The sequence below is a fragment of the Lepisosteus oculatus genome, chromosome 7 (assembly GCF_040954835.1).
Source record: "Lepisosteus oculatus isolate fLepOcu1 chromosome 7, fLepOcu1.hap2, whole genome shotgun sequence".
NCBI lineage: Eukaryota > Metazoa > Chordata > Actinopteri > Semionotiformes > Lepisosteidae > Lepisosteus > Lepisosteus oculatus.
This window is the reverse complement of record NC_090702.1, coordinates 13,595,982-13,612,135: the sequence shown is the minus strand read 5'-3', so window position 1 is coordinate 13,612,135 and position 16,154 is coordinate 13,595,982. Positions and strand designations below refer to the sequence as shown.

The window sequence follows — 16,154 nt, the reverse complement described above, 5'->3', positions numbered from 1 at the left end:
CCACCTGAATCCCGCCCCCTCTGAGCAGCTGCCAGCCTGCCCCCAGCCAGCAAGCAGAGAACTCAGCCTTTCCCTGTGCGATGGGGTGTGATGCGGAGTGAGTGACAGCCTGAAGAACTCAGCCAGCTGAGTGGAATCTGAATGTTGTCACAGTGTAACGAATGGAAAAAAGGGGGAAACATGCTACTGCCGCCGCTACTGCTGTTTCTGCTGCTGGCTGGGAAGGGTCTGTGCGTGTGAGCGGTCACTGAGGCACCCCCCCCCCTCAGCCCTCGACCCCCTCCTCTCTCCTGCTCTCCATCTTTCTCCTGCGAGCACCCCTCTATCCTCACGCGTGCTGCTGTGGTACAAGACGGGGAGGGGGGGACTCCTTGCCATGTGGACTATGTTTTGGCCCAGGGATTTCTGCGAGCACCAAGCCTGATCAGAAATGGGTTCTGCTTTAGGAAGGAGAGAAGCTCTGGAAAAAAGAGACAAAAAGGCACGAAAAGACAAGAAGTCCAAAATTAATAGTAAGGTACCCACTTTCTTGTTCCATTTTTGGTTCTTTTTCAGCTGTAAAATGCATTATTTAAACAGCATTTAACATTTACAACAAACTCTACCATAATGAAAATGATGTACAGCTCCTTATCCAGGGTATGAGTTTTTAAAATCTCTTATTGAAGCAGGTTGTCTAGATCTCCATTAACCAGAGTCTGCCGTGTGATTCATTCCTCACAATTCTTTTCCTGTTTTATTATTGTATTTCACAATTGAACTGTGAGGGGTTTTGTAATAACATGCAAAGTAAATGTCAAAGTTGCAGTGCCTGCCAGTGGAGTGACAGATAATGCATCTGTATCTGCAGCCAGGCACTCGGTTTCTAGACAAGGTTTAAGATTGAACAATGCTCTGCCACTTAATAAACAGCATTATTTCCTAGAACATTTTATTTGGTGCCAAAAGATTAAACACGTTTATGTTGTCCTATAAATTATTCATGATATTTTTCTTCTAGAACTGTGTATTTTATTATATCTACGGGCGTGCTGATTTTAATATGACTTAATCATAGCATGTATATATGTGAAAGAAGTAATTAAAATGTAAAGGCATTTATTTATGTGTGTTTTAAACATACTGTGAAATTTCCAGAAAGAATCAAATGAAGTAACACTGATTACAGCTAATAGCAAAACTACCGTTATGAGGTTTGATGAAAGTATGCTGGGTATAATATATAACCGTCACCATTTCAGAGAGCTTTTTACAGAATTTTCTACAAGTAGAATTTCATACGGTACATCAGAGTGTTGTACATCTGTATAATTAGAAAGGCATACCGTATTGATTCCCCACATATTGTAAATATCTGTAAGTACTTTCTGCAAAGGTTTTACTGCCCCTTTCTTACAATTTGAATTTGACATTTCTGTGGGAGAAAATCTTAAAATAAAATGTTTGCTTCAGTGTAAAGTAACAATCTCTGTAATGATCAAATCTGTGACTTACAGAAAATGTTGATATACTGTATAACAACAAACATTATCGTCTCCATCTATGCAGCAAACCTTTAGAATTTACAGCTGTAGTCACTGCTTATATTGACATGACATTTTAATAGAATTCCTGCCAACTCAAAAACTCAAAACCTGCTTGTTCCAAAACTCTACAGGTGAACTAATGTAACTAGTACAAACATTATAACAAAAACAGTTATTTGGAGTTTTTTCAGTGTATGGGGTGATTGGACTTCTTTCATTTGTAGCTCTTCTGATGCACTGATGTTTGGGTTATTGATTTTATTAGTTTGCGTTATATTAGTTTGCAAAGCTAAGACATTAATCTTTTTGATACAGTCCCCTCATTGGCAACGATTCACTAGTAGTAATGTGGGTGCGTGGATAATGAAGTTACAGTTAGGTATTGTAAAATTGCACAAAGTGAAATTTATTTTGTCCTATAATACGGCATACCAATATAAACTTGTTTTGATTTCATATTGTATATACTGTATAAGTAATATTAATAGTTTTTTCCTCACCATCTCCTAATTTATTGTATATGTTGTAATTAGTATATTTCTTATCTCATTCTGATATTAACAATTAAAGACAATGACAACTGGGTTAAGTATTATGGTGCATATGATAACCTGCCTAAATCAGATGGATTATGTGAAATGTCTCCACTTGACATAATAGGATGCCAGCAGAAGGATATTATTGCTAGCATCATGCAGTACTGAGACTGTCCCAGAGAAAGCAGTCTGAACTCCTTTATCAAGGATCTCTTTAGGCAATGTAATTACATTGGTTAATAATGATATATATATAGTGTAATGATTTATACTATAAGTGTAAGACACAGATATCCCACCATTCTTTTTTGTTTTTAATACATTACCACCTGATGTAGTGGAATAAAAAGTGTTATTCTCTGTTTTCACTTACAGTTTTGGCTGTAATAGTAAGATAATGATTTTTAACTGCCTTCATACTTATCTTGGCTGAATTTACATTTGCAGGGCAAACCTGGGCGATTATATTGAAATTTCAAGTAATTAGCTGGTGTAATGTACTAGAAAGCTATCTCCATTCTCCAAAAAATGTGCTGGGGATTTAAGACTTTAAGTACAACCTCATTTCCTACTGGATTTGCATGGCATTGCACTGATATCAGTACATTTCAAAGCAACCTCCTGTTAACCCAAATGAAGGCAGTATTTCAAAGTAATATTGGAAGAGAAATTCAGAGAAAGTTTTATTTTTTTTAGCAAACTGCAAATTATTCGTAAGGCCACAGATACGAAGACTAGATGGAAGAGCATAATTTAATTTTATATCGAGAAAATGAGGAAGTACAAAAGTCCTGCGATTCTGTTTTCATTGTTTTCAAAAAGTCTGGATACAGAACAGATTAACATCTAATCATAGTGCCATTAAGAGCTTGAAGACTACTGTATGTTAACTAAATTATTCTGAGAATCAGGTTATCATTTTGCACAATGCTGTTTTTTTATGTTAGTGCTATTAGGAAGAATGGGGCAACGACTGATTTAGGAAAAACAAGGATCATCAAAACTGGAGACTTTTTCAAATTCATTTCTGAAAGAATAATGTACATTGTACTTATTCAATTTAATAACCATCATCACCGGTATTATTGTTCATCCAAGTTTTTACATTTTTTTTTACTTACTGTATTTGTTCTAAATGTGTTTATTTCCCTTCAATTGTCTTTTTTTCAAAATATGAAATCCATAAAACTACAAAGAAAGTATGCCTGATGTATTTCCATTGTGATAACATCAGAAAACTAACAAGAATAGATAAGGAAATATGGACATTATGCATAAATTACTGTAAGCAGGGCGAGTGGAGAAAAAATAATAATAAGTTGCCTCAGTACAGGGTCACATGCTTTGCATTTAAAACATCTTCTCTGTTCTTTGTTCCTGTCAGATTGTTTTTATAAGCCCCATAAAGCTCCCTTCTGAAGTTATTTTGTTGAAGACTATAAAAAAATAATACAATACAATGGCTTAGGCATTCTTTAATTGCATTCTTTAATTCTTGTTACTTTCATATGGTGTATAAAATCTAAAACAAATCTATTTGCACATAAAGCACTAATGCCTGCTGTTAAGTTACTATCTACAAATTATAACCATTTTACTGGCATACTGAATTAGTTTAAGTATTACAGTACTTCATATTGTAACACACTTAATTTGTCTTAAATGTATTTCTATTCAGAGGTGTCCTATGAAAATGTGGTGCTGTTTTTAGCTCTTTAAATTGCATTTACTGTATTAACCGTCCCTTCGATGTCTGTTACAAAACCACCGAACACTGGCTTATGTAAAGCCACTGACTGGTGAACAACACTGAGTCCTGCCACTGGTCTTGTTTTGCACATGACTATAACTGATTCAGCTTTTTCCTTTTAATTGCCATGAACTGATTACACCCCACATTCCTGGCATATGATCACAAGACTCTGCAAACACGGTTTCCATACACTTATACAGGGATATATGTTAGTTTCAGGAACATACCGTTGTGTGAAGACATTTATTTCTTTTGATGAAAGGGGTAAAAATACATACAGTACCTCGGTGACATTATTTTCCAGATTTCCAATCCTTCCAGTTGGTTCTGTAGTTGTCTGGTTTTTATTACTTGAAGTCGTGTGTTTTAGGCTGATGGAGAAAAGTAGAGGGAAAAACATATTTTGCTGAAGCTTTTATAATTTACTAGTATTCAGTCATTGGTTTTCATACCAATGGATCCCAAAGTGCTTCACATTTAGGAGTGGACACAGTTCATCCACTAAAATACAGCGCTCCCTTGGGTGATGTGTTGTAACCTTTAAGCCCCACTATACAACAGATCAGGAGGAGAAATTAAAAATTATTTTTGCACTTGAATCAAAAGATCACTTTTGGGAAAACAGAATGTGCAAACCCACAGTAAAAGTAGGTGTGGCCACCAGGGCTAATACTCATACATTTTCAAGTATTGTCTTGTGACATTTAATAGCCAAAATGTCAGGACCCTGGTTCAATTTCTCATAAGAAGGATGGCATAACCTGCAGCACACTTTCCCTGGTCACCACTCTAGGACATGAGTTTGGATGTTTTGGTCCAGAAAATAGTGTCAGCTTCTGGTTCACCACCACTACTAATAGGAGTAACCACATTCCCTATAAGGACTCCCATTTTAACAGTGTTCAGGCGCAGCCTTCTTAACTGCTAAGATCTCATTAAATTAGGCTGTAGAGGATCCTGTATACATAAGTGTATATAGTATATAGGTATTCCTCAATGTAAAAAAAAAACTTTGAAATGCAATAGTATGTTTAATGTTTTTTGTAACAACAAATAATTCCTTTTAATTGTAAATCATTTTTGTTCTCCACATTTTGAACAAAATTAAAAGAGGGTCAACATGGTACGGTACTTCAAAACTTTGTCAAATAATATAAAACAGTAGAACTTGCCAAGACAGTCTCCGGTTCCCCCATGACCCTGAATTCGATGAGGCAGTAAGAAAATGAATGGATATATGGATGGATAAAACAGTAGTGAAAGAGGAAATAGGGCAGCAAGTTTAGACTGTGCCTTTTAATTACTTGCTTAACTGCATCAGTGGAACAGTTAGTGACTGGAAGTACTTATGTTTTACCTATTGTAACTGTGGGCACAGCTGAGTTCAGATGGAGTGAAGGATGGTTGCATTTCCCAGCATGTTTACTGTACCTTATTTTGAAGGTTTTATACAATGGATATTTTAGGTGATGGGGGCAGTGCAGTGGCTCTATCGCTAAGGATCTGTGCCTGTGGCTGAGAGGTTGCTGGTTCATATCCTGTGGCCGGCAGAGGAATCCTACTTTGTTGGTCAAGGCCCTTAATCCCGACTGCTCCAGGGGTGCTGTATAAATGGCTGACCCTGTGCTGACCCCAAGCTTCTCTCCCTGTCTGTGTGTCTCATGGAGAGTAAGTTGGGGTATGTGAAAACAGACAAATTCCTAATACAAGAAATTGTATATGGCCAATAAAGTGACCTGATCTTTTCTATCTGATTCATTTAACTAACTTTGAGTCTCGTGGAGAAGTAACATGGAGGAAGACACAGATGATAGAGGGATGTTCCTAATAATTTACTCAGGTTAATTAAGATAATTGAAAATCATTAGGATTACTATATTACTTTCAACCTCATTCTTAGTAAGGTCTATTTTCATTGAGGCTCATCTGAATAGGTCAGAGCCTAAATACAGGAGAGATGAAGAGGGAACTGCTCATCACTCACCATCATCACTCTGTCTTCTGTCCAAACAGTCTTGGAAGCACATTCTGTCCAGGTAATCTGAGCACAATAAAAGTAAGGAAGTAAAGTACTCTGGGCATTAGTAACAGAGAGCTTTCAGTCTTGTTATTATTTCTGAATTCCTAATTTGTGGAATCCTCAGGCTAAAACCATATATCCTGTTTTTTGTGATACATTGTTAGAATAAGTAAATTTGTCCTCGTTCACTTGTGCACATCTCATCTAAAAAGACAGGAAGATTAACACCTGAATAGATTGGCAGATTTATGGAATTTTCTACATCTAGAGTAGGATTCTGAAACCCACTGATAGTACATACAGTATCTGTATAGAGTGTGATAGTTGTGATATTTATAGTTAATAAATCTTCATCCTGTCTACATTTGGGCCTATTACGAAAACTGTGCTGGAGAATAAAAGAATACTGTATGTGTGCTACATAATGCTCAGTATTCTGACTTTAGGGTTTGGAATTGCAGTATGAACTTTTATTATTTTCTTGCATAGCAAGCTGGTGTCAGAAGCTGATGTTTTACAATTCCCCAGTTTTAAGAATTTATCACACCCTTTATTGCATAACAATGACCAAAAAAATGAAGATCTCTTAATCTTTCAAGAAGCTGCCAGATGTCATGCTTCTCTAATTGTTTTAGACTATATTTTAGTAATAAAGTACAAGCACAGTATTTAACATTTCTGTGTTGTATGAAGCCTTCTTTCACCAGGGTTTTGTAAAATGTGAGAATTACTGTAAATTACTAGTTTACTAGTAAATTACTGTTTAAATTACTAGCAATTACTAGAATTACTAGTTCTATTGCTGTGTGTCTTTACTATGAGTTTGTTTGACAATGTCTTTCCAATGTGTATCTGCACATGATTATCTGTTGGTAATTGAACAATCATTTTAAACCAGGTTGAAACTTGCTCCCTGTTTATCTTGTAATTAATGCACACAAAGGAGATTATTTCTATGTCCTGAGTGCAAAAAAAAAGCTAAAAATCAATTGGTTCCATTAAGGATTCAATAAACTAAACCGATTAAAAGCTTAGGTGGAATGAAAACCAGAAGACATTGGGATACTCCAAGACCAGAAGAAAACATTGTCTGAGCAAATTCTCTAATATGGTGTGAAAGAAAAAAAGAGGAAGATTTTTAAAAATACTGAGCCATTTGTTGCAGTACTACTTTTTCACATTTTAAATTAGCAGCATGTAAATCATTAGCCTAGGACACAATGATTTCAACTGAATTAGCAGCAGCCACAATCAACAGCGAGATTGATTAGAAATAAACCAGATTAGGCCAGGTCAGTAATGGAAAACAGTAGACAGTAAGACGGAGGAAGCAGTGTGGAACCAACAGACACCATATTTGAAAAGGAGAACATGATAATGAGAAAATTAACTCCCCTGCATACCTGCCATCAGAGCAAGAGTTTTCTGTGTCTGGAGGTACAGGCTGCAGTCATGAACAGAATACATAACCTTCAATTTTATTATACTGAGCAGGTTCCAGCTGCAATTAGTAATGAATGTGTCCTTTGGGCAGAGTAAGGTATTGCATGATAGGTGAGATTCATCAGTTTTTTATATGAAAAACTATATTTTTGTCCTCAGTGTCAAACTGTGGTTTAAGATAAAAAAGCTAATAGGTTACCTTAGCCCCCAGATAATAAAAATATATTAAAAGGTAGCTAAAAGTTTTATATTTATGGCAATACTGCATTAGGTACTTTATATTTGTTCTAAAATCTAAAAACACACTCATTACACCATTTGAAGGTTTAAAAGCTACAAGAAATGTCTTGGGAGACATTTTTGACTATTATTTTTGTGAGGGTTTTTTATTTTTATTTTATCAGAAACATCAACTAAGGTCAAATTCTGTTTTGCAATTATGACCTTGAAACCCATTTGAGTTTAAAATCCGAGGCTAATCATCTCTTAAGCAGAACTTCACTTCTTTTTCCAAGAAAACAGAAGAGAGACACCAGAGAGGCTGGTGAGACAAAGCAACCAATGCAGTTGCCTAAAGTGCATACTAAACATAGGAAAGTAAGAAAGAATACAAATGAGAGAAGGCCATTCATCCCATCTTGCTCGGTTTATAGTAAATAGCTAAGCGAAACAAAAACATTTTCTAGCTGTTTCTTAAAACTGCCTCAAGTCTAGTCCTCAATCAACCAACCAACCACCTCACTGAGAAATCTCATGCAGATACCCTCAACTCTTTGTGTGAAGAAGTGTTCTTTATTTGCCATAAATATATTTTGTTTCCATTGCCAAGATTCAATCATCTTGATCCATCCTGCTCAAACCCTTCCCCCGAATGACTTTACACCCGACCCCCATTCTTTGCCTTGCGGGTTATGAGCCCACACGACAGATCCACATCACTATTTTGTGCTGAGTCCGGCTGGGTTGCATGCACGGCATGCCCACTAGGTGCTCACCGGTGAACACCATTCCCAGTCCTGGTTCCATGGAAGGGTACTGGTATCCCTAAATTAGGCAGGTTTTAGTTGAACCATCATGGGAGTATAGTTTGGAAAATTGGATTGTTTTCTCCAGGTGAGGAGAAACTGCTGCCCCAAATCGTAGAGTTGATGTACTGTACAGTACCTCGGGGTCTTGTTCACGAGTAAGGATAGAGGAGATCGTGAGACTGACCAGAGGAGTGGTGCAGTGGCTGCAGTTATGTGGAGTCGACTCTGAACCGTGGTAGTGAAATACAGTACAGTATGTCCCTATCCTCACCTGGGGTCACACGTTCTGGTGATTGAAAGACTGAGTTTGCGGGTACAAGTGGCAGAAATGAGGTTCCTCCGTAAGCTTGCTGGGAGGACCTTGGAGAAGAGTCCTCTACTCTGGATGAGAGGGGCCAGTTGAGGTGACTCAGGCATGTGGTGAGAATCCCCTCCGGGCACCTCCCACTGGAGGTGTACGAGGCATGACATACTGGGAAGTGGCCCAGAGAAAATAATTATAAAGAAGTTGATGTTCAGTGCCTATAGAAAGTCTACATCCCCCTTGGACTTTTTCACATTTTATTGTGTTACAGCATGGAACCATGATGTATATAACTGCGAATTTGAGGCACTCATCAACACAAAGTACTCTATAATGTCACAGTATAAAAAAATCCAGATATTGTACTAAATTAATTAAAAATAAAAAACAGAAAATAATTGTATTCACCCCCTTGCTTTGACACACCTAAATTACCTACTCTCTTCTCCAAGTCACACAATTACTTGACTAGAGTTCACCTGTGTGCAGTTGAGGTGTTTCACATGATTCCAGAATAAATACACCTGTGTCCCTGCTTAGTTAGTGCATTTCCAAGGAAACACTCACCATGAAGACAGGAACATTCCAAGCAGACAAGGTTCCTGAAAAATAACAGTCAGGGCAAGGATATAAGAAATTTTCCAAGGCATTGAATATACCTCGAAGCACAGTGAAGTCCATCATTAAACTGTGAATCAGCCCAGACCTGGCCGTCCTTCATAACTGAGTGTCTGGGCAAGTAGAGCCATAGTAAGGGAGGCCACCAAGAGGCTTACGGCTACTCTAAAGGAGTTACAGTCCTCCATGACAGAGATGGGAGAAACTGTGCATGAGACAACAATAGCACACACACTTAATAAATCTGGCTTGTATGGAAGGGTGGCAAGAAAAAAGCCTTTGTTGGAAAAAAACTCATATCACATCTCAGCTGGAGTTTGCCCAAAGGCATGTGAGAGACTCAACAATTTGGAGGAAGAACTTTGTTTAGGGCAAACTTAACACAGCACATCGCACTGAGAACACCATCCATACAGTGAAGCATGGTGGTGGCAGCATCATGCTTTGGAGATGCTTCTTTCAGTGGCAGGGACTGGAAAACACATTAAGATAAAAGGAAAAATAAATGGAGTTAAGTACAGAAAAATCCTAGAGGAAAACATGCTGAAATCAGCAAGAGTACTGGGACTTGGAAGACGATTCATCTTCCAACAGGACAATGACCTGAAAAATGCAGCAGAAACTACACTGGAGTGACTTAAAACCAAAAAGGTTAACGTCCTGGAATTGCCCAGTCAAAGCCCAGACCTCAATCCAATTGAAAATCTATGGAATAACTTAAAATTGCTGTTAACAAATGGTCCTCATCGCACTTGATGGAGCTTCAGCAGTTTTGCCAAGAAGAATGGGCAAAACTTCTAGTGTCAAGATGTGCAACGCTGATAGACTTACCCAGAAAGACTCACAGCTTTAATTGCTGCCAAAGGTGGTCTTACCAAGTATTAACTCTGGGCGGGGGATACTTATGCATTCAATTATTTTCTGTTTTTTATTTTTAATTAATTTGGTTAGGATTAAATAAAATGTTAGGATTTTTTTACTTTGACATTATAGAGTACTTTGTGTTGATGAGTGGCAAAAATACATCATGGTTCTATGCTGTAACACAATACAATTTGAAGAAGTCCAAGGGGGTTGTAGACTTTCTGTAGGCACTGTATTTCACTTTAGTTTCCAACAATAACCGTGTGTTCTTGTTTCACTATTGAATGCAAGGTAGTCTTCTGGAAAACCCTATTTATATTCCTAAGCATCTTAGCAGAAGTTTTGTTCATTTAAACTTTCCATGTATGACAATTCACAGAGTTCAGGAATACTTTTAATTGTTCTTCTTTGAACTAAGGCTATGACTTTACTTTTTGAGGTATGTGACCAAAACTGCACTTAAATAATGCTTTGTAAAGCTTAATCATAATATCTGTGGATTTGAATTCCACACTAGAACTATATATCCAAGCATTCCATTTCCCGTTTTATTACTTCCCCTGCATTGTCTTGCTAAAGGCATTGAAGAATCTACATAAACACACTTTGTGTGTAACTTCCTGCGAATCCAAATAATCTATGTGATATGAACTGATGGCAACACCTCCTCCACATTCTGGTCCTCCTGTCTGCGTGGAACAGGCTAAAGAGTGACTAATCCGTGAAGAGGACCTGATGCCACTGCTCTCTCTGGCCCAAGCTAGTCGGGTTTGACGTCTAGGAGGTGTGAGCAGAGGGCCTCTGACAGGTCACCTTGCTCTTAGACCAGCAGCATGGAGCCTCACTGTCCTGTCACTGATGCGGGCATTGTGTCTGCCGGCATTTGCAGCAGAAGTATGGGTGGCAGATCTGAAATGATCTCTCAGATGGACCAGTCTGGTGTGTTGGTCCTGCTCTGGTGTGGTCACTCGAGGGCAACCAGATTTTTGATGGTCGTCTGTCCTGCCAGTCTGCTGAAACCTTCTCTGCAGTTGGGACACAGTGGAGCAGCTTACTCCATAGTGTCTGGCAACGCTGACACATGACATGCCTGTCTGCAGCATGCCAATGGCCTCTCCCTTGCTTCTGGTAACATTCGAGGCATTATGGAATGTACAGAAAACTGACTAAGTGTGGCCTTTTTCTTGCAGTGACCTAAGTTTTCAATGAAGTTCTTTTTAAAGGTGACCTGATCAGGTATTGTTCCACCTGGACCTTGTTGGGTAAAAGTGCACCTAATGAATTTTCGTGATTGACGGGTTGCAGTGCCTCACTGCGCACGCTATATTGCTGGTCAGGGGGCATAAGACAAACTGACAACTTTTTGTGAAAGTATATAAACTATAACTATAATATTCTCATTCCAGAAAATGTTGCGTTTCTTCTTTCCATCAGTATATATATACAGTGCATGTTATTTTTCAATACATGATTTTGTCCATCTCCTTGTGATTTCCTTGCCACTGTTTTCATTTGCCAGTACTCCTTTTTTGGATAATCTGCCAATTGGATTGATATCTATATCAGAATGTTCAGTCATCAACACAGATTAAGAAAATAAATTAGTCCAAATCAGATCCCAGTGGCACATCACCAATAACATCTGCCCAGTTAGAAATTGTGCCTCTTAAGACTACAAGTTGTGAACTCTGTAGCATACTTTTCAGCCATTTGCATATATTACATTGGATTCGTACATCATTTAATTTGAAAATAAAAAGATAATGTAGGATATTATGAAAAGCTTTCTGGAAGTCTTAAAATATCTTGTCGTGGTTCAGTTGTATTTATTATGCTTGCTGCTCATCAGTATTCTAGCAAATTAAAGATAAACTCTCTTAAAATGTATTTTTTGTATTTTCTTTAAATTTTCTTTAAATTTAACACCAGGTAAATTATTACCTGAAACACAGGTTTGTCTATAGTTTCTGGGCTCAGTTCTAAATCATGGTCTCAGTTATACATTTGTGTTACATCTGTAATTCTTCAATTTGTGAAGTGAACCAAAATAACTGGAGTCCTTAGGAGTAAATGACCAAAAACAAACTGTGATAACATGCCTTAGACTAACCTACCATAACAGGTAAAATGAAGTTTGGAATGGGAAAACATCCCCAACCTCATGCTTAATTAGACTCACTTTAGCAGAAATTAAGCATTAATACCTTAATATCAGATATTTAAATTGTCTTCCCAGTCTTTGTCATTTAATATTCCTTCAATTGTCCTCATCATAATCCTTGCTGCAGCTAAATGAGTCATTCCACCTAGTGTCCAATGTTTCTTTAGTCAAGTGGATTTAGCCAATAAGTCTTATTTAATTGCTACTATCATTACAGTTTAATTATATTTGTATAAACAGCTGAATTCGTAACTGTGTTCAGAAAATTATTTTCTGAAGATAATTGGAGGAAGAAATGCCACGAAACTCAGGAAAGAAAAGTGTGGTGTGAGTACTTCTCTTATTTACATAAACTTTCCCCCGGAGGCACCACAATTGGTGGAGGGTGCAGGCAGCTCCCGCTCAGGTTTGAGAATCGAAGAAAGCAAGTTTTTTTTGGTGTGTAGGTGTGGGTTTCACTTTGCATGTGTGGAGAAAAACAATGGAACAATTAATACAGCAATTGTCCCAGGCCACCCTCACCCAATTTCAGGCTTTAAAAGAACAGCAAAAAGCTATCCAAGTACAGCGGGAGGCGAATCAAATTCAAAGCGAAACTAACAAACGAATTATAGAGGAGCAAAAATTAGTTTTTGGGAAGAATTGCACAGGGGAAGCCATCCGGCACACCCCGGTAGCGGGGAGAGACACTGTTCAGGCTGAACAAACTGCGCTACAAAAGATGACAGAGCTTGATGATGTGGAAGTGTATTTAACCACCTTTGAAAGAACTGCCTCTCGAAATTCATGGCCCAAAGAGCAATGGGCAGGGAGAGTAGCCCCTTATTTAATTGGAGAAGCCCAAAAGGCCTATTATGACTTAAAAGAAGAAGATGCAGAGAATTATGAGACTCTGAAAAAAGAGATTTTGGCAAGACTGGGGGTAACAATGGCAATACGAGCGGTCCGGTTTCACAATTGGAGACACCAAATGGACAAGCCTACAAAGTCTCAGGTGTTTGACCTGGTACATCGGGCGAAGAAATGGCTCCAGCAAGAAGAATTAAACCCAGGACAGGTGGTAGAAAGGGTGGTGTTGGATCACTTTGTGAGGAGTCTGCCTGTTCATCTGAAAAGAAAGGTGAGTGATGGGGATCCCCAGACACTGGACCAGGCAAGTGACTTAGTGGACAGACAGCATGCCACTGCGGCCTTGATGGGGGAAGAAAATGGGGAAGTTCAAAAAGAGGAGAGAAGAAGCCCCAAGAGTTCGGAAACTGAAATGAAATATCGGTTACTAAAGTAATTATCAGGGCCCGCCCCAATTTAAGAAATCCCTTCAAGAAAGATCAGAACCGAGGCCACGGCAAGGGAGAGCGACCTGTCGATGCTATAATTGTCATGAAGAGGGGCATGTAGCCAGCCACTGTCCTAGCTGGTCTGAACCCAGGCAAGAGGAAACCAGAGATGAAGCAAGGTGTGACAACCTCACGGCGAACATTCCGACCTGTGAGGAACCCCACGTTACTAAAATTAAGATAGGGGAAGGACCTGTCGAGGCCTTGCTAGACTCCGGAAGTATGGTGACCCTGGTGATCCCTACAGTGCTACCTGAAGAAACAGAAATCAGGGGCATGGAGGGGATCCCTATTACTGGGAGGCACCAGAACATCGAGGTAGGTTCGGGACGGCCCAGTTGGAAGATGGAAATTTGAGACATGCATGGGGATATGAGAGGAAAATCGAGGGGAAGCTGTGTAATACCAATGGTTCCCTTAGTTACCCATATTTCATGGTGAAAAACAACCTCCTATTTCAGGTGCAGAGGAGAGATCAAGAAGAAGTAGAACAACTTCTGATTCCACGGACCTACAAGTCAAAACTCCTGGGAGGACACCTGGGGGTGAAAAAGACAACCGAGAGACTGCTCGGTCGCTTCTTTTGGCCAGGTATATATAAGGCCATCGAGAAATATTGTTGGGAATGCCCAGAATGTCAGAAAACTGCCCCGCAACCTTATTATAGAAATCCTTTTAATACCTCTCCCAATTATTGAAACTCTGTTTGAACGGATTGGGATGGATTTGGGGGGGACCCCTGATCAGAACCGCCAAAGGACATCAGTATATACTGGTAATAGTGGACTACACCACAATGTACCTCGAAGCCATTCCTTTGAGAGCCGCCACCGCCAAAAATATAGCCAGGGAGCTAGTACAGGTTTTTTCTAGGGTGGGAATCCCCAAGGAGATCTTAACAGATCAGGGAACTCCTGCGAGACTTAAGTAAACTATTGGGAATTCATCAGGTCAGAACCTCAGTATATCACCCACAAACAGATGGACTGGTGGAGCATTTTAATAAGACCCTCAAAGGCATGCTGAAGAAAGCCATACAGAAAGACGGTAAAAATTGGGATCAACTGCTCCCTTATCTAATTTTTGTGATTCGAGAAGTACCGCAGGCCTCGACCGGGTTTTCTCCCTTGAGTTACTATATGCTCGGAGACCATGGGGCCTATTAGATCTGGTTAAAGAATCTTGGGAGCATCAGCCTTCACCTTTCCAGACGGTCATCGAACATATCGAACAAATGAGAGAAAGATTCAACATTGTTGTGCCCATCATGAAAGAAAACCTGGAAAAAGCCCAGGCCCAACAAAAGCAGGTTTACAATAGGGGAGCTACTGTACGAGAATTTCAGCCTGGGGACAAAGTTTCAGTATTGGTTCCGACCCCGGAATGTAAATTCCTGGCCTCCTGGCAGGGACCTTATGAGGTGGTTGAAAAGGTGGGTCCGGTCAACTACAAAGTCAAGCAACATGATAAATGGCGTCCACACCAGATCTACCATGTCAATTTATTTAAAAAATGGCATGGGGCAGAAGTTTTGCTCACCCACTTCTCCCCTGCCCCTTTGGAAGAAGAAACAGGTGCTGTAGCCGTAGAGGACCTGGCTCCACCACAGAGTCAGGAATTACAAGAATACCTATCGCAGAACAAATATGTTTTTTTCCAGAACACCGGGTCGAACTCACTTCATCCAGCATAAGATTATTACAGAACTAGGGAAAAGGGTAAGATTGCCTCCCTATCGAATACCGGAAGCCAAAAGGAAATTAATTAAAGAAGAGGTAGAAAAAATGTTAAGTATGGGAATAATAGAGGAATCCCATAGCGAGTGGGCTAGTCCTATAGTTTTGATACCCAAGCCGGACGGGACTATTAGATTCTGTAATAATTTCAAAAGGTTAAATGAGATCTCGCTGTTTGATGCATACCCTATGCCTCGTATCGATGAGTTAATCGAGCGAGTAGGTAATGCCCGATATATCAGTACGCTGGATCTTACGAAGGGGTATTGGCAGGTGCCACTGGCTGAAGAAGCTAAAGCCAAGACCGCTTTTGCCACCCCCTGAGGGGCTGTACCAGTATCGGGTCCTACCGTTTGGTTTACACGGAGCCCCAGCTGCTTTTCAACGATTAATGGACCAAATACTTAGACCATATCGTGATTTTGTGGCCACCTACTTAGATGATGTTGTAATCCATAGTACGACCTGGGAACAACACCTACAACACCTGGAAGCAGTAACGGGAGCTTTACGAGAAACAGGATTAACGGCCAATACCAATAAATGTTGCCTGGGGGCCCGGGAAGCCAATTATCTCAGCTATACGATTGGGAGGGGAATGATTATGCCTCAGGATTGAAAGGTACAGTTAATCAAAAACTGGCCTAAGCCGTCTACGAAAAAGCAGATACGAACATTTTTGGACTGGTGAGTTATCGCTGCTTCATTCCAGGATTTGCCTCCATTGCATGACTTGACAAAAACAAGCTGTCCTGAAAAGGTAAAATGGACAGAAATGGAAGAGAGGGCCTTTCAGGACTTAAAAGCAATGTTATCTTCTGAACCGGT

At 39.4% G+C, this 16,154-nt stretch overlaps 1 protein-coding gene across 5 annotated transcripts in view; it reads left to right on the top strand.

Moving 5' to 3' along the window:
- Window positions 1–16,154, top strand: part of shank3a (SH3 and multiple ankyrin repeat domains 3a) — a 639,129-nt gene that overhangs the window by 258,938 nt on the left and 364,037 nt on the right. The window contains exon 1 of one of the 5 annotated variants that reach the window (XM_069192205.1): window positions 23–517. The exons of 3 other annotated variants lie outside the window; for them this stretch is intronic. In XM_069192205.1, coding sequence (XP_069048306.1) covers window positions 431–517 — 87 coding nt within the window. In that variant the 5' untranslated portion in view covers window positions 23–430. Of the gene's footprint in view, window positions 1–22; window positions 518–16,154 lie in introns of those variants that run through there. One more of the 5 variants, XM_069192206.1, reaches the window with a different exon arrangement.